Here is an 18,729-nt window from a genome sequence, read left to right on the forward strand (position 1 = left end):
TTTGATTTATCTTAACACTCCCACTCAAGTTGGTGCATGGATATCACACATTCCCAACTTGAATAAAGACTCATTAAACACCCTACTGGCCACTCCTTTGGTGAGAACATCTGCTAGCTGCAATTCAGATCTTACAAAGGGAAATGAAATTATTCCAGCTTCAAGTTTCTCTTTGATGAAATGTCTATCAATCTCGACATGTTTTGTTCTATCATGTTGGACAGGATTATGAGCAATAGCTATTGCTGATGTATTGTCACAGTACAAATTCATAGCTTCCTTTGGTTCAAAACCCAAATCTGACAAAACATTTTGAACCCACAAAAGTTCACATAACCCAAGTGCCATGCCTCTAAACTCTGCTTCAGCACTAGATCTTGCTACTACTGGCTGCTTTTTACTCCTCCAAGTTACAAGGTTTCCCCCTACAAACGTAAAATACCCAGAGGTAGACCTTCTATCATCTTTTGAACTTGCCCAATCAGCGTCAGTGTACCCATCTACCTTTAGGTTCCCATGATTTGAGAACAAAATTCCCTTTCCGGGAGTGGACTTCAAATACCTCAAAATCCTCTCAACAGCATCCATATGAGGCTTGTGTGGATCATGCATAAATTGACTAACGACATTCACTGCATAGGTAATATTCGGGCGTGTATGAGACAAGTAAATTAGTTTTCCAACCAACTTCTGGTACCTCTCTCTGTCTATGGCAGCTGAATTTGAGCATTGAAAGAGCATATGATTTTGTTCAATTGGTGTATCAGTTGGTTTACACCCAAGCAACCCAGTTTCAGTTAATAAGTCAAGAGTATATTTCCTTTGGCATAGAAAAATACCATGTTTTGATCTAGCTACTTCAATGCCCAAAAAATATTTGAGGTCACCAAGCTGTTTCATCTCAAACTCAGATGCAAGGTATTGTTGCAAACTAGAAATCTCATCCTGGTCATTCCCTGTAACTATTATATCATCTACATAAATAACCAATGCTGTAATTTTACCTTTTTCTTTCTTCAAAAATAAGGTGTGATCAGAGTTACTTGCTCTATAGCCAAAAGTCTTCATAGACTTAGTGAACCTTCCAAACCACGCTCTTAGTGATTGTTTTAATCCATATAAAGCCTTCTTTAATTTGCAAACCTTCATTCCATTTGAATCTGTCATGCCTGGTGGGGGATCCATATAAATTTCTTCTAAAATTTCTCCATGTAGGAAAGCATTCTTCACATCAAATTGTAGAAGAGGCCAATCTTGGTTCGCTGCTAGTGACAAGAGTATTCTCACAGTGTTAAGTTTGGCTACCGGCGCAAACGTCTCTTGATAATCTACCCCATAAGACTGAGTGTAACCTTTAGCCACTAATCGTGCTTTATACCTCTCGATAGTTCCATCAGCTTTGTGTTTAATTGTGAAAACCCATTTGCACCCTACTGTTTTCTTCCCTTTTGGTAAAGGAACAAGATTCCAAGTGTTATTCTTCTCTAAAGCTGCCATCTCCTCAACCATTGCTCTGGTCCACCTAGGATCTACCAAAGCTTCCTGTACATTACTAGGTATAGAAATTGAGGATAATTGAGATACAAATGATGCATATGACTCAGATAACTTGTGAGATGACACATATTTACCAATAGGGTATTTAACTTTGGTTTGAAGATCTGGTTCATATCTAATTGGAGGTTGGCCACGGTTAGAACGGGGTGGAAGATTATATTGGACAGCATTTTCATGGTCAGGTTCATGTACATAAGTATCAATTTCATAATTGAAATCAAGATTATTTTCAGGCAAAGAATAATCAATTTCAGAATTGGACACATGATCAGTTTCATGTATAATTGTATTATCAAAGATAGGATCAAGAGATACCTCTGAAGATTCATGCTGAACCTGTGGAGAAGATTGACTAAACTGGTAATGATCAAAAGGCACTGTATTATCTGAAGGTGGAGTTTCCATGACAAGAATTGACTTATTTCCTGCAGAGTGATTTTCACAAGATAATTTATCTGCACAAATTAAATTTGGGACATCAAACATACTGACATCCTGATGCTGCACTTCTCTAACGTTCCCTCCCTGAAGTGTAGAATCAACATAAAAAAAATTATCTTCATCAAATGTCATATCCATAGAAATATAAAATTTCTTTGATGTTGGATGGTAAGCACGATAACCTTTTTGAGTTGACCCATACCCAACAAAAACACATTTAATAGCTCTTTCTTCAAGCTTTGTACGTTGATGTGGGTATAAGTGAACATATATAACACATCCAAACATATGAGGTTGAAGATTAACTATGGAAGGAAGAACATAATGATCAGACAACACATCAAGAGGTCTTCTAAAGTTAACCACACTAGAAGGGGTTCGATTCATCAAATAAATTGCGGAATTCACAGCCTCGCCCCATAAATGAGATGGAACATTACCATCTATTAAAAGAGATCTAGTCACTTCTAATATATGTCTATTTTTCCTCTGAGCCATTCCATTTTGTTGTGGTGAGTAAGGACATGTAGTCTGATGCAAAATGCCTTTAGAGTTCATAAACTCTCTTAGTTCGGTTTTAAAATATTCTCCTCCATTGTATGATTTAATGACCTTTATACATGTGTTAAATCGTGTTACTATCATTTGATGAAAGGAACGAAACACATCAACCACATTACTTTTATGTTTAAGCAAATATACCCAAGTTACCCGAGTGCAGTCATCAACGAAACTGACAAACCATTTTTTTCCATTATGCGTAGGTTGAGGGGCCGGTCCCCAAACATCTGTGTGAATTAACGAGAAAGGAAAAAAAGTTTTTTTATTGCTTAAGGGGAAAATAGCACGATGGCTTTTCGCCATTACACAAGTTTCACAAAGAAAATATGAAATATTGCATTTATGAAATAATGATGGAAATAATTTTTTCAGATAACCAAAAGAAGGATGTCCTAATCGTCTATGCCATAGCCATATTTCCTTTTTATTTTTATCTTGTATGTTCTCACTCGCAAGATAAGCCAATGCTCCCTTATGAGTTTGTTGTGAAACATTTTCAAGATAATACAGCCCTTCACTTTGTCTACCACTGCCAATCTTCTCCTTGGTATGTATGTTCTGAAAAAGACAATGGGTTGGGTAAAATAAAGCAACACAAGAATGTGATTGAGTTAATTTACTAACAGAGAGAAGATTACAGTTCAATGTAGGAACAAATAAAACATTAGGTATTTATAAGTAGGGTGAAAGGGATACAGTACCAACCCCTTCAATAGGAGATGAGACTCCATTGGCATTAATAATGATAGTTTTAGAACTTTTGGGGGAAAAATTAGTAAATTTATGCGGATCACAAGTCATATGATCAGTAGCACCTGAATCAATTATCCAATCGCTACCCTTAGTAACAACAGAAAGATTAAGAGCAGAGTTAGATATACCTGACTTGGTTACAAATCCAGCAGCAGTAGAGATATGGCTCTTAACATTTTCTGCCTTATTATTAGAAGTGGGTTTGCCTTTTGGATGCCAATCTGGATAGCCATGAAGTTTGAAACATGTCTCAGCGACATGGTTATCCCCATTACAATGGGTACACTTGCGGAATCCTTTTTTAGAATACTTCTTGACAGCAAAGACAGACCCCTCGGTAGACTCACCACCAAGCATAGCCTCTTGGCGATTTGCCTCTGCGCAAACAGTTGCATAAATTGATTGAACATTAGGGAGATGAGTGGTAGCAAGGATACGACCACGAACTCCATCCAAATGTGAATCCAGGCCAGCCACAAACACATAAACTCGTTGAGAATTAACCATCTTGTTATATTTCTCAACATCCTTAGGGCATTCCATTGTACAATCTTTAATAAATGTGGTTGGGCCTAACTCAACTCTACAAAACCGGCTTGTAGGGTGAGGATTGCCCCCACTTATAAGGACATGTTCAGGCCATATATTGTCCGATGTGGGACTCTTAACACACCCCCTCACGCCCAGGACTAGACAACTGGAGCGTGAAAATAAATGGCGGGTGGCCCGATAGCGAAAACCATAGAAGGTGGCCCATCGGATCCTAAACCAGGCTCTGATACCATGTAAAAACAGGATTTCAATGAAATAATTCTGATATATTTTATTCACTGAATAATGACACATATATATACATAGGAGTTCCTCTAATTTCTCTCCTATTTAAGGAATGAAAGCTGTACATATAACCTCACAGCTGTACAAAGCCTAATTTACGGGTAACGTAATATTTGACTACCTAAATTAGCTAATAGAATATTTGATTTATCTTAACAATAATTCTATAAAATGATAGTATAAAACTAGTTTAGACGAGCAGTACACTACTCTTAAACTCTTTACTCAAAATTGACAATGTAAAATAATAAGACTTTCTCATCCTCTAAAATTTAGAAGGTTTAGCGTAAGTAACATGACGATAGTATGTAGTATATCTTATGTTAAATATATTATGGAAGGATTATTTATTTTTCTTTGACTCATAATCCTTCAATTTGAAAATTGGGCAAAATAAATTTCTATCGAATAAATTAAGCCATTAACATCTTAAACAAACTCCTTAATCCCTTTGAATATACAATTAAGCTTAAGTTTTTAGATAAAACCGAAACATATAAGTTGAATATCACTTTATCTCCACTACTAGTTGTGAGCTTATTTGGATTAAATCATTACTCAAGTCTCTTGGAGTTCTTCATTCAATGTCTATGTGTTTATTTTGTGATAATCTGTTAATTATTTGCTTTAGGACTGCTGATTGTTTTATATTTTTATAATAAATTTTTTTTTATCCACCTCCCTATGGGACTGACCCCGCGAAAATCTAAATTTACCCCTGCTTCGGAGATGCATCTCCGAAAAAAAATTTAGATTTTTCCAGATTTCGGAAATGTATCTCCGAAAAAATTGAGATTTTGATTAATTCGGAGATGCATCTCCTAAAACACAAAAAAAAAATGGAATTTTGATTAATTCGGATATCCATATCCGAATTAATCAAAATATTAAAAATTTTGGGATGTTAATCAATAGAGGAGGGATCAAGCTTAATAAAATATTTCTTTTTTCATATGACCAATAATTCCTTTTATATCTATCTAATCAATTCTATATATTAACAAAATATTATTTTTCTCTCATGAATAATCAATTCCAAATAATGTCAAATAAATAAATAAATAAATAACACATAAGTCTACTTTTACAAAAATGAATTTAATTATTTTTTTAATTATAAATAACACAATTAAAAATTTGATCAACTAACGTAATTTTTATATTACTACTAAAAATGTACTATCATATTGATGTTAATGAAAAAAAATCTTTTTTTAATTCTTAAACAAATTTCTCATTATTTTCTTCAATTTTATTTAAATTAAAGAATAAAATTAATATTTATATATAATTATACTAGAGATTCACTTAAATTTTAATTATATTCACTTAACAAAGTACTATTTACATTTACTACTATAATTTCTATCAAATTGATTTTATATGAAATAAAAAAATTCTTTTAATTTTTTTAAAATATTCTCATTGTTTTTTTAATTTTATTAAAATTAAATTTTATTCTATTCAATTAAAATAAAGTATCAAATAATTTATTTGTAAATAAAGTAATAGTGCATAAAAAATTGTTGAAAAAATTTAATTATAAATAATAGCTACAAAATATTTTAATTTAAAAAAAGATGTTAATAATTATTATTATTATATTTTAATAATATCTTTTAATTAATACAATTAATTATACTATTAATTTGTATTAATTCTTCTTTATTTTAATTTTTTAATAATTATTGAATTTTTTCGGAAATGCATATCCGAAACATTTCAAGATCAAAAATTGAAATATTTCGGATATGCATCCGAAGACACCCCTCTCCAAAAAAAAATGATTTCGGAAATGCATCTCCGAAACCACCTTTTTTGTTTTGTTTTCGGAGATACATCTCCAAAAACATTTTTTTTTGTGTTTTCGGAGATACATCTCCAAAAACACTTTTTTTGTGTTTTCGGAAGTGCACTTCCGAAATCAAATTTTTTTCAGAAAAGAAAATAATTTAGGAGATGCATTTCCGAAATATAGAAACATTCTGGAAATTTCGCCGGAGATGATAAGAAGGTTAGGAGGTCAATAAAGAAATCTCTTTTATAATTTGTTTCTGTTTTGTTGGAGTTAGTCAATAAGTAGCTCGTAAACTTTAGGAGCAAGTAAGTTGTTATCCAATGTTCCTATTTTTGGGGGAACAGTGATAGTGTTCTAATTTGAATTCAAAACATACTACTAAATGTATTGTTGCATTATGAAATAAATTTCGAATTTCCCTATTTCATCCGTTTACCTATTACTCGTATTTTTTTCTTCAATTTCTTAGTTTCTTCTGCCATAAACCAACATAGTCTAATCTAACTTTTCATGAACATACAAAACATATTAAAGTTGATTGTTATTTTGTTTGAGATCACATTCAAAGCAGTAACATTTTTGCCTTCCTAATTCGTACAAACATGCAACTAGCAGATATCTTTAGCAAAGCCTTTGGAAAGCAACACTTTCAGTTCCTCCTTTACAAATAGGGCATTTAGAGAAAGTATTGTGAAAATAATTAGCACTTACAATTTATTATACAATTAGCAAAAATAAAATATAAATAGCACATAAGAGCAATGTTTTAAAAATTGGACCGAAGATCAAATCGATAAAGTTTTCAATTTAAGATTTAATTGGTTAAATCAGTTAAATCTATGGTCGAATCGTTTGATCGATATGTCACACATAATCATATATTCACAACTTAATAAAATAAATATTTTAAAAATTAATTACAAACTTAATACAACAATATCGATAATATATATAATAACACAACATAATTGTACATTTCATTTTAACCTTTATTTATGAATAATTTGAACAAATTAAAAAATTTACAATAAAATAAATTAAATTAATTCAAACCAAAAGTAAAATAATGGAACATAATAATTAAATTAAAGTTCAAATAATTAAAAATACTTAAATTAAAAGATAGTATACAAACAATAAACTATACAATACACTTAATTAAACAATAAAAGACAAATTCGAGTTGAACTGCGACAAACATATGATGAAATGTGGTTGAAAGAAATACTATAACGGAGTGACAAAATAAAAACACATTTTTTTTTGTGATTGGAGAATGTATGTTAAGTTTTAATATTTACATGTTAAACTTTTTTAAAAAATAAAAAAATGGTCAATTTGATGCATTTTTTTTTAATCGGACGGTTTTACAAAACCTACTCCGGTTCTATGGTTCAAATGGTTTTGGACGATTCAATTCGATATTTCCGGTTCTACTCCGGCTTTGACCCACTAGCAGTTTTGAAAGATTGACCCAACCAGATTCATCTCTGGTTCACATTCCAACCGGTTGAACCGACCAATTCGTTCTGGTTTTTAAAAAATTGCATAAGAGTATCTCTTGTATTTTATTATCATATTTCGTACATAATTTTCTCATCAATATCTCTTAATCTTTAGCCATGTAGTTTTGAAAATATATATTTCTCTACCAGTTATCAATGAGAACAAGAACAGTACAAAATATATATATTTCTTATTTATAATTTTATAAAAGGCTGCTGGAGTGTGATGATAGCACTTTTGTTATTTATAATTTAATAAAAGGCTGCTGATACTTATAGTCTAGTTATTCTTCCACTGTTATATGAGTTTTTCTCAACATCATGTTTGAACTTTGAACAATGTATAAATTAATTAGACTTTGCTTCCTTTCTTTGACCAATTAATTAAAGACTTTGCTTCCTTATTAAACATTAAAAGAAATAATTATATGCATAGTCTCTCACTTCTAAATACCATGGCAATATAAAAGTTTAAAGTTGTATGGCAATTGGCAAGAACATTATTCTATGCAATGAAGTCCTGTACAAATCCAAAATCTTTGTTTGTGGAAATACTTTTTATTGCTTTATCATTATTAATATCATTCTCATGTTCCCTGAAAAATAGTTTGGATCCATCTCCTTTACCTACCAACTTCCTCTTTGGAACTGCTTCTTCTGCTTATCAGGTCATTCATTCATTCATTTCCTATTTTAATATATGCTTTGTGACTTGTTAGTTATTAATCAATTCCTTAATTAACGATGATTATGTAGTATGAAGGAGCTTACATGAGTGATGGAAAAGGGCCAAGTGACTGGGATGTATTTACTCACCAAACACCAGGTGGTGATGATCATAGTTAAAATGATTTAGCTTAATTAATTCTCTCTTGAACAAATTTAAGATGATGTTAATGAAACCAATTATTGCAGATAAAATAATGGATGGAAGTAATGGGGATGTTGCCGTAGATCAATATAATCGCTATCTGGTATGCATCTCAAAAATTTCAGAAATCAAAATTATGAAAATAGTTAATGATTGATTAAAAAATAATACTCTCTTTTTTTAATTATACACTTAATTAGTAAAGAGGTTGAACACATATAAGAGTATTTTTAACATACTCATTAAAAAGAAATACCTCATTTTTTATATGTAAAAGTTACAAAAGAAACATATAATTAGTGAGACACAAGTAGTGAGATTATTGTGGATTAGTACAGGAGGATATTGGTCTAATGGAAGCCATGGAAGTCAATAGCTACAGGTTCTCAGTTTCATGGGCAAGAGTTCTACCAAGTATGCTTTTCTTCATTTGAATTTTCTCAATTTAGAGATTACCAGCTGCTTGAACTCAATTATTCTCTTTATCATTTTATTTCTACAGAAGGTAGATTTGGAGAAGTCAATTCTGGTGGCATCAGCTACTACAATCGACTTATAGATGCTTTGCTTCTCAAAGGTTTATTTCTAGTTCTTATGGCATCAGCTACTAAAATATTAATTAGACTTATTCACACACTAAATTATTAAATGGACTAATACACATTGATTGGAAAACTTGCAGGAATTCAACCATTTGTAACAATATCTCATTTTGATTTACCTCAAGAACTGGAAGATAGATATGGAGGTTGGCTAAGTCCAGAATTACAGTAAGCAACTGACTACTTAGCCTTTCTTTTATTTTTCTTGACATCATTTAATTGGAGTAATTCAACACACATAAGCTAATATTAATCAATACTTGATGCACAGGGAAGATTTCATATATCTCGCAGATCTTTGTTTTAAATCATTTGGTGACAGGGTAAAGTACTGGGCAACCTTCAATGAACCAGACTATCTAGCAACATACAGTTACCGCCAAGGAATAGCTCCACCATTTCGTTGCTCTAAACCATTTGGAAATTGTAGCGAAGGAGATTCAGAGAAGGAGCCATATGTGGCTGCTCACAACGTAATCCTATCACATGCAGCTGCAGTATATATTTATAGAACCAAATACCAGGTACTCTTTAGTGTATAACATTCTATTCATTAAAAAGAAATCCACCTTTAAATCTGCTAAGATGATAAAATTCAGGTCGAGCAAGGTGGTAAAATTGGTATTGTCATGAACTGTGACTGGTTTGAACCCATCAGCAACTCAGTGGCAGATAAGTTGGCCACAGAAAGAGCACGAACGTTCACCCATAACTGGTATATCCTTCCCTTCAACAAAAAAATCTTTTAATATCTTTTATCAGCTTACACACTATGAAACACTGACACAAACATTTAAGAAAATAAAAATAAGTATGCAACTAAATGCATTGGTGTCCAATCCACCTTCAAATATTCTCATTCTCTAAGTATGTACATAGTTTAATTAACAGTCCAAAGCAGGATCTTGGACCCAATCATATTTGGTGAATACCCTCCAATTATGCAGAAGATTCTAGGAAATATATTACCCAAATTTTCCAACAAAGACAGAGAGAAACTAAAGAGTGGATTGGATTTTATTGGCATCAATCACTATACAACTTACTATGTTAAGGATTGCTTCTACTCCAAATGTGAACCGGGGCCAGGGGTCACCAGAACGGAGGGTTCATACCAACAGAGTGAAACAAAATATGGAGTTTCAATTCGCAAACCTGTTAGTATTTTCAACCTAATCATAATGGTTAATTAGAACTAATATTTTCCTTCAGCTTATTTCTAAAATTTCTAAATATGTGTACGCAGACTTCAATTGATTGGCAATCTGTTTATCCACAAGGAATGGAGAAAACTGTCACCTATGTTAAAAACAGATACAATAACACCCCAATGTTCATAACTGAAAACGGTATGCATAACGAAGTTAGTCCTTTAATGGATGGAGTTTGTATTTTTCTGTTTTAATAATTTTTTGTTAGGGTACGGTGAGTCGAACAACCGGATTTACACAGATGAGCAATACCTTGATGATTTCAACAGAAAAAACTACATGGCGGGTCATTTAGATTCCTTACTGGAGGCCATAAGGTAGGAATATATGAAAATTCAAGATAAATACTTAGCTATTTGAAGTGCATTTTGAAATTTAACTATCTTTCTCTGTGGGTTTGTGTGTGCGTTGTCACTTGTCAACCGAACTGTCTTTTTGTTTGCTTAAGACTGGCGTTGTCACTTTTCAGGAAGGGAGCTGATGTTAGGGGGTATTTTGTCTGGTCCTTACTTGACAACTTTGAGTGGTTACGAGGATATACAGTAAGATATGGACTCCACCATGTTGATTATGCAACACTCAAGAGAACTCCCAGATTATCAGCACGTTGGTACAAGGAATTCATAGTGAAGCATAAAACAGAAACCTTCCGCCAGAAATGATGATGATAGAAAAACTGGTGCAAACCCTAAAAATGAATTAAATTCTCTCATTGAAAGGCACATAAACATCATGAGAAGAAATGTGAATTAATTTAGAGTGGTCTATGTACCTTCAATGAGAAGGAATTTGATTTCAGTTAAAGTTGTTTATGTACCTTCAATTCGAAGGAATTTTGTTTTAGTTAGAGTTGAATTATGCACCTTTAATAAGAAAACACTTGAATTAAATTTGCGGCTACACTTTTGGATTATACGATGAAAAAGTTGTTGTGCTTCAGTTCTACCGCTGTCAGTTCAAGAATTCAGTATATATGGTGAATTTGAATGAAATGTCTTTTAACTTCATATTTAGGAGTGAGCATAAAAAGACAGACCTTATATTCGATGTCATAGGCGCCAAGGGTACATCTCGACCCTGGATTAAAATATTCATTAGGGGAGGTATTCTCCATGGCCTAAAGTTCTTTAATTCCAATCCAACACTCGTTGGGGCTGTGTTACATAAAGGCAGGTTCATTGCCCAAATTAGGAATGAAGGAGCGACAAGTGCCCTGATGTGTTGCAGCTAATTCAATCAGGGATGCGTGGACCTACTGCGCCAGCTACCATGGATGGACAAGGGAATTTAAATACATTCATATATAAACACTTCAGATTTAGTTGCATAAATCTTCTACAAGAAATCCTGGAGAATTTTTCAGATTTCCCAAAGCTTTTATGCAAATGGAAGGATTTATTCAACAATCTTATAAACCTAAATCAATTATAGAAGAAATATTACAGACTATTAATAACAAATTTCATATTTAGTTGCATAAATCTTCTACAAGAAATCCTGGAGAATTTTTCAGATTTCTCAAAGCTATGCAAATGGAAGGATTTATTCAACAATCTTATAAACCTAAATCAATTATAGATGATATATTACAGACTATTAATAACAAATTTCATAATAGAGAAAAATGTTAAGTGTGTACCTGTGGAATGTATTGTGACAAAATTCTCAATTCTTCACTATCCAAGTATAATATACATTTTCAGAAAGAGGTCTTGAGTGCTGAATAAACTATAGTGTGACTTACCTATTTAAAGTTAATTACAACAAAAAAGGATGCTCAACGCTCACCGGTATGTGACAGAATGCAGCCATGCACCATTTTAGGGAGATTTTGCACTCTTACTGCAAAATGTGAAACCAACATATAATGATACATTACAATTCTTCCTCCTATTGAATATCTGCATGTAAAAACATATCTTCAGTTTTCACGCATATAAATCAGTCATAACACTGAATCAGGATGTTTTCAACTTGAATGACAGTGATACTCACACAAAACTGAGGCAAAACTAAAACATAACTTCAGTGTCGTGCCAAGTCCTTGACTCGAGCATATTTTTAGCATTTTAACACCTCCACCAAGGCAAACCAGCTTTGTATAAGTGTTCATCATCATCCCATGAAATTTGACAAGCTTGAAGGCCAATTGTAGCACTTGGCTCTTTTCCGTGCTGAGCAATCCAATTTGTAACATCAGCTTCTTTTTCATTCTCACTGGTGAAATCTTTCTTGTACTTTCCAAATGGATTAAGTCCAGGATTAATCATCTCTGCAATTGCAGCAGGCATATACATAGAATCGCCAATTAAAGGTGCCTTACAAGCAGCAAATTGAGCTCGAATCTGCATTAAAATTGAAGTCATTTTTATCAAAACACTGTAGTTTTGTTTTCCTAGAAGATAATCAAAATCAAATAAAAGAAATAAGGAAATTTTCTGTATTAACTCATTATAAATTAAACTTTGAAACAGTGCTAAATGACAACCTCCCAGTCACCCTTCATATAAAAGAATCGGGACATTCAATTGGTTGATACCATAGAGATATTAACTTCCAGAAAACTAATGGAGAGCGCAATATTCAAAAGTTGCAACTCTCCTTGATAATTAACACAAATATAGCCTAATATTACCAACAATTACTAGAACAATAGAGTTAGTCACTACAACAGTGATTTGTAGCAGCCGACAAAATGTAGTTAAATTGATCATTCATAATTGTTGTAATGTATTAAGAATCAACAAAAGAAAAAATACAAATAATACATAAAGACAGCTAACAGACCTGATGAGTTCGACCAGTAAGAAGGTTGATTTTACACTCGTATGCGTAATCTTGAGATGGCCACCCACAGTCTTCAACACAATATTCATCTTGAACAACACTAGTTGGCCAAGGAACCTTTCTGCATTCCATGACCTCGAGTTGACAAAGAAGCCATCCCTTGATAAAATCTGCACTCAATAAACATCTGGGGTTGAATCCACAATATAAAACCCTTATCTGGAAAACTTTAACCAACTCCGCAGAGCAAACAAACGTTTTAAAGTTTAACTTTCCACTAGAAACTAGAAAGGCATTTGCCCATCGACATATCATGTTGTTAATGAACACCCCTATCCGAATTCTACTGAATCAAAGAAGATAAAATATATAAGTTGATTAGGTAACTCTTTCCAACTTGGCTAATGCACCTAACTAAATCATATGGCAAAACAAACTTAAGATATTACAACTTGCTTAGTGTAGTATAAGCGCATCACTTTGTCTTCTATTGTCAAATCTTTTCTTTTATTATTTTCGGGGAGTGGAATATCAAATATCAGGCAAGGGGAAAACTAATTTCAGAATTCATGTTTCTCAGTCACTGATATCATGAGACATGCCATGCAGTTTGCTTCTCCCATTGGAGTTTCTAATAATACTTGATCAATGAAAATACACATATTTACTACTTCACTATTTTATTTCAAATTTCTCAAACAATCTTTGCAAAGTGTTGAAATTTATCTATGTATATATAAAAAGAGAATATTCTCTAGAATATTCCTTAGTGTATTCTAGAATAGAATAGGATAACTATGTAATTAATACTATGAGCTATACCTTTTCCTATATAAGACATCTTCCGTAGTGCTATTCAGATTTCAGACACACGGTTTATTCAGGTGCCTCTTAGTCTCTCATATTTCAACACAAAGAACTCAAATTTGTGTAGTTACCTTCAGAAATAAGTCGAGGAGCCATGTTAATAGGACGCATATAGTGGTTAATGATTCCGGTAGGTAAAGGAGAAGCTGCAAGAGCAAGATAGAGCTTTTTCACTTTTTTCTCCTGAAAATAAAAAATTAGTGATCAATAATTTGCACTGCACTTGGAGTAAAATGAATACTTTCAAAGATCAAACAGCTCATGCTCTGTGTATGTTTTTACAAATAGAACTGTAGAAGATTGTACAAGTATAATGTTATGATACTACAAGAGCCTCAGTCAAAAGAGGAAGATGTGTTAGTGGAAGTGGGATATGAGAGGCTTAAAGTGTGGAGAGTTTATGCGAGAAAGAAAAAGAGAGGAGTAGGTAAATAACTGATAGAAGTTTGCAATTATGTTTTTATGTTTAGTATGCATTCAGTTTTATTTTAAGTATTGAGTTTGTATCAGGGAGTTATGTCATATGTTGTATTTTGAAAATAACCACTTGGGTGGCAAAGGGAGCAGGAAGATATCCTGACCTCTTTGCGGAGCATATTCTCTGGATTATTATGGCCTTTATCTTATAATTTATCAATGGTGCAGTAGTAAATCAAATTCTGTCTTTGTGTCCTTTGTTCTATCATATAAACTATGAAATGACATCAGCATTACCCGTATTTTGCCATGAAAGATAGAGCAATACTCCTTATTCCTAGCCAATACTACACTGCACATAAAATACAGTATTACATTATCTATCATTTCCAGAATGACCAACATTAATTTATTTAAACATAAAGGCATTTACCAGCCTTCCGTGCAGTTGTCAATCTGATGGGTAGTCATCAACGGTGTTGTCAATCCCAAGGCACGAGTTGCAAAGGTTGCACAACTTTCTTCAATGTTGTCGGTAGTGCCACCTACCTAGCAAAAATTAGAAAAGAATAACTTGCACAGAAACTTTAGGCACTCGACAAACTAATAATGTAGACATATCAATAAATTTGAAGAGAAGTTTTTCAGAATATTAAATTCTTGACACTCCAAATTATATATCTCCCTCTAAACTAGTAAACATACTTCATAGACAATGCTCAAAATTTATCTCCACCACTTACTGAGCATCTAGCCCAAAAACAATAAATTCTTGAGATTACTATATCTTTACTTACTAGTGTTTTCCAATACCACTATTGCTTGATAAAGACTTCCAGGTAATAAACCTCATAGACTATCAAAAGATGGAGGAATCGGGTATTAGCCTATTAGGCATCAGAAAGCACATTATAAAAATCCCACCTATTGTGCATAGACAAATAATAATGTTGGACACAGGTCACAGTAACAACCTTTCAAAACTTTGATGAAGACATTCAGGGGTCCTAATTAGAAACTACGAGGAATGTTGGAGTATTTTAGTAATATTTGAAATATTGTACTCCTTCCGTTCCGTCCTCAACAACAAAACTCCTTTGAAACATTTGTCTGTCTCTAAATATAAGTCTCTTTACAAATTTCTAAATACATTTATTTAATACTACCAAATAGTCTTGATATATGAAAAGTCAACATAGAATAAATATAAACACAGTAATTTAGTAATAGTCATACAAAATGTACACATTAATTAGAATACCAACTTTTCTTAATATAAGTAAAAACGTAAGGGTAATATGAATATGGACAGAGAGTTTATACTTTATGAAAGACTAGACCTTGGGTCATATATGACCTAAGAATTAGGTTGTTTAAACGTTTTAGAATTTTATTTTAAAGCTCAGGTGTTCCTTACCAAGTTAGACAGCTTATATCCTAATTGAACTTAATTCCTTATTCTTTTTATAAAATTAGGGAATTTATTTAAAACAGTGGCAGTGTTTCATTCAGTTTAGAGAGTTTTTCGAAGAATTCCTCTACTCAGTTAGGTGATAATTAGGGAAGCCTGGGTGTACAACTTTGGTTTATTTTCTTCTCATGTTTCATGCTATTTCCTAAAATATATTACAGTTGACCAACCTAATCTGACTTGACAAGAAGCACTGAACATCATTTTCTTCAAAATCTAATTCCTACTGGCTTGAATTTCTGTTAGAACCCATCATCATAATAACCAATAAGCTGAATTCAGATGACAATTAATTACTCATACGATGTAGAACATGTCCATTGGATATGAAAATGACAGGACTTACGACTGTTGTTGTCTACTATCTAAAATTTAAAAACAATTCTATAAGAATCCTATACGAGATTAATAACTATTTCTGAGTACATAGTGTAAGATTGATTACATACTGAAGTGCCAGCAGGTTTATCCAAAACTACATACGATTCCTTCACAGCTATAATCCTTGATCTCCAGTCAATCTCATAGCACCTAAAAAGAGTTTCCAGATGTCAAACATGATCATAATCATAATTCATCTCATGCCTCTATAACAAAAACAAAAATGCAAATCCTAGAAACATTTTAACGTACCTGTGAAAACGCTTGGGGTGCACGTGCACTCGCAAATAAGTTCCTGGTTCAACAAATTGATCCCCATCAGTTACACGGAAAGTTTTCTGCGCTTCTCTTATAGTTTTTCCTTTGATAGAAGCTCTTTTTCGCAGAACCAACGGATCCGTCACTTGTTTGAAAACCCTAATTTGCTCAGCAGTAGCAGTAGGAGGAGGCTTCGGACAAACAAGAGCGAAATGCACAGCTCCGAAATGAATCAGATCTGCAACAAACCTTCACAGAACAAAACTAAGGGTTTAATTTAATCCAATTGTCGTGAAGCTAACAAATGAATATCATAGAATGATTTTCCACTTACAAATGAGGAAGATCTAAAGCTTTGCAAATGTATTCTAATACAGGTCCTCCTTCTGAAACAACTAAGTGTTCAATTCTTGGTGGAGATTTGTGTTTTGGACATGGAAGCAATCGGTCATACTTAGGGTAGCTTGAAGAAAAAGGAAGTATCAGTATAAAAAAAATGTGTAAGCCGTGAAAAGATAGTGATAGGGAATGTACCTATTCGAAGAGGAAGTAGCGGTTAAGTTTCCGGCGTCGGTTGTGGAGGATACAGTTTCGCCGGAGAGTGCGACGGTGCTGTTGTGTGAACTCCGACAACACCAACCAGAGGCGTGTAGTGTGAGGTGTTTGTTAAGTGAAATGCGAAGTGCGCGTGCCGCTAAAGGGACGGCGAGGCTACGGTAGCCGCCGGCGAATAACAGTGACGCCACTGATACCGAACTCATCTTCTCTATTTTGTTTTTGAATTCGAACTACTACTTCACTTATCGGGTAGAGGTGGGTTTTGAATTTTTGAAAATTGTAGGCCTAGTATTGGGCTCCAATCTTGAACCTGTTTCTGGTTAAACTACCTTTGTATGACCAATCTCTCTGCACCCTCCATCAGTAACTCCCACCCTTCAAAAATGTTTTAATTCAATACTAACCGATTATTATTGAAAAAATTATGCAGTAGATTAAAAACAAATGTCCTTTACTATCACCAAGGCTATGTTTAGATACCGTCAAAAAAAAATGGAGTGGAATGAAATAAAGATGACATTCTATTGGTTGCATACTTCACGAAAGGGGCGGTTCCAAGGCCCAGCTAGAGGTGGGAATAGGCTGGGCCGAGCTAAGCTTTACTAAGCTTGAGTCTGGCCTATCAAAAATTTCAAAGCCTAAGTCTGGCTTGTGGCCTATCAAAGACTTATTTTTAGGCCTAAGTCTGACATTTTTCAAGGTCTGTTTGTCCTAAGAGCCTGCATAAAAGCCTATTTTATTTGAGCATTTGTAAATAACAAATTTTACTAATGTTTAAATAGACTAACAAATTAAAAGATCAACAAGACTAAATGTTTGTTTGTGTTGACGTATTCAAGTTTACCTATTAACATAAATTTTGTGATACTATTTACTTGAGAGAACTTATGAAAACAACTTATTACATTATTCATAAGGTTTTTGCAGTTAATTTTTATAAGTTATTCAAAATGACTAAGCTTGATTTTTGTATTTTAATTCAAAGTATAAATACAATATTATGATAATATTATACAAACTATTCACATATATTTAAATAGGTCGGCCTAATAGGCTTAAAAGGCTTTTTGTATGGCATGTGACCTAGCCTTTTTAGCTAAATAGGCATTTAAAAAGGCCTAGGCCTTTTCTATTTGAAAAAAAGCCTGGTCTGGACGGGGTCTATGTAGGCTAGGCCGTAGGCCCCTGTTAGTTGGTCTGGCCTATTCCCATCTTTACTAGTAGCTCATCCAATTTTTCAACAGTCATTGGTATAAAAAAGATAATTGAAGCAATCGCGACTAATGAGCATCTAGAGATGTATGATAGGTGTGCAAGCACGCCTGAAGGAGTTATTGATCTGAAACTGGAAACCAGTAAAATTCGGGTTGAAGATGGAATAGATGCGGAAGTTGAGAAAAAATTGAAAGCTATGAATATAGGTACATAACAGGTGGCTCAAGTTCAACAAGCTCAAACTGTGTATTGTTTTGCAACTCCTCAACAGATTGAAGAGATCAAATTCTTAAAGCAGAACAATCCTTATTCTAACACCTATAAACTGGGATGGAAGAATCATCCTAATTCTCCTGGAAAGATCAACAATAACAATCTCCTCAGAAGACAGAATGGGAAGTAGTTATCGAAAAAATGGTTGCACAATGTTCTGAATTTTAAGAAGAGACGAGAAACAATCATAGGAACACCACAACTTCAATAAAAAACCTGGAAGTGCAAGTGGGTCAGATAGCACAGCATCTAACTCTTCAGGCACAAGGTACACTTCCAAGCTCAACTGTGACAGATCCGAAAAACTAAGAGAATGTCAATGCGATCACAACTGATGATAACTTGGTCATAGAGGTAGATTTGGAA

At 33.3% G+C, this 18,729-nt stretch overlaps 2 protein-coding genes across 4 annotated transcripts; one reads left to right on the forward strand and one right to left on the reverse strand.

Annotated features, from left to right (window-relative positions):
* The first annotated feature begins 7,887 nt into the window (after window positions 1–7,887).
* On the forward strand, window positions 7,888–11,026 carry LOC131631011 (beta-glucosidase 46-like). 2 transcript variants are annotated; one of them, XM_058901775.1, is made up of 12 exons: window positions 7,888–8,120; window positions 8,209–8,278; window positions 8,368–8,426; window positions 8,662–8,737; window positions 8,826–8,900; window positions 9,006–9,093; window positions 9,197–9,449; window positions 9,525–9,640; window positions 9,827–10,082; window positions 10,172–10,274; window positions 10,345–10,453; window positions 10,606–11,026. In XM_058901775.1, exons 1-12 carry the CDS (start codon window positions 7,965–7,967, stop codon window positions 10,796–10,798), a joined length of 1,554 nt encoding a protein of 517 aa, XP_058757758.1. In that variant the 5' UTR covers window positions 7,888–7,964; the 3' UTR covers window positions 10,799–11,026. The 2 variants fall into 2 exon arrangements, with proteins under 2 accessions (XP_058757758.1, XP_058757759.1); XM_058901776.1 differs by having other exon boundaries at window positions 9,248–9,449.
* Window positions 11,027–11,142: 116 nt separating this feature from the next.
* On the reverse strand, window positions 11,143–17,209 carry LOC131631012 (RNA pseudouridine synthase 6, chloroplastic-like). Of its 2 annotated transcripts, none has more exons than XM_058901778.1 (10): window positions 16,852–17,209; window positions 16,652–16,780; window positions 16,312–16,566; window positions 16,128–16,209; window positions 14,641–14,756; window positions 14,505–14,559; window positions 13,862–13,973; window positions 12,924–13,093; window positions 12,128–12,481; window positions 11,143–12,037 (listed from the first exon to the last, which is right to left on the reverse strand). In XM_058901778.1, exons 1-9 carry the CDS (start codon window positions 17,076–17,078, stop codon window positions 12,206–12,208), a joined length of 1,422 nt encoding a protein of 473 aa, XP_058757761.1. In that variant the 5' UTR covers window positions 17,079–17,209; the 3' UTR covers window positions 11,143–12,037; window positions 12,128–12,205. The 2 variants fall into 2 exon arrangements, with proteins under 2 accessions (XP_058757761.1, XP_058757760.1); XM_058901777.1 differs by having other exon boundaries at window positions 12,132–12,481; window positions 16,852–17,208.
* Window positions 17,210–18,729: the final 1,520 nt, after the last annotated feature.

The sequence above is a fragment of the Vicia villosa genome, unplaced genomic scaffold (genome assembly GCF_029867415.1).
Source record: "Vicia villosa cultivar HV-30 ecotype Madison, WI unplaced genomic scaffold, Vvil1.0 ctg.000758F_1_1, whole genome shotgun sequence".
NCBI lineage: Eukaryota > Viridiplantae > Streptophyta > Magnoliopsida > Fabales > Fabaceae > Vicia > Vicia villosa.

Bases quoted from the DNA above. Each gene is read 5' to 3' on its own strand.
- LOC131631011 (XM_058901775.1), top strand. From the start codon at position 7,965: ATGAAGTCCTGTACAAATCCAAAATCTTTGTTTGTGGAAATACTTTTT. The intron at 9,641-9,826 runs GTATATCCTTCC...AGTCCAAAGCAG, and splicing joins CGAACGTTCACCCATAACTG to GATCTTGGACCCAATCATAT. The intron at 10,083-10,171 runs GTTAGTATTTTC...ATGTGTACGCAG, and splicing joins GAGTTTCAATTCGCAAACCT to ACTTCAATTGATTGGCAATC.
- LOC131631012 (XM_058901778.1), bottom strand. From the start codon at position 17,078: ATGAGTTCGGTATCAGTGGCGTCACTGTTATTCGCCGGCGGCTACCGT. The intron at 16,210-16,311 runs GTACGTTAAAAT...AACTCTTTTTAG, and splicing joins CACCCCAAGCGTTTTCACAG to GTGCTATGAGATTGACTGGA. The intron at 13,094-13,861 runs GTAACTACACAA...TATTGAGTGCAG, and splicing joins TCCTCGACTTATTTCTGAAG to ATTTTATCAAGGGATGGCTT.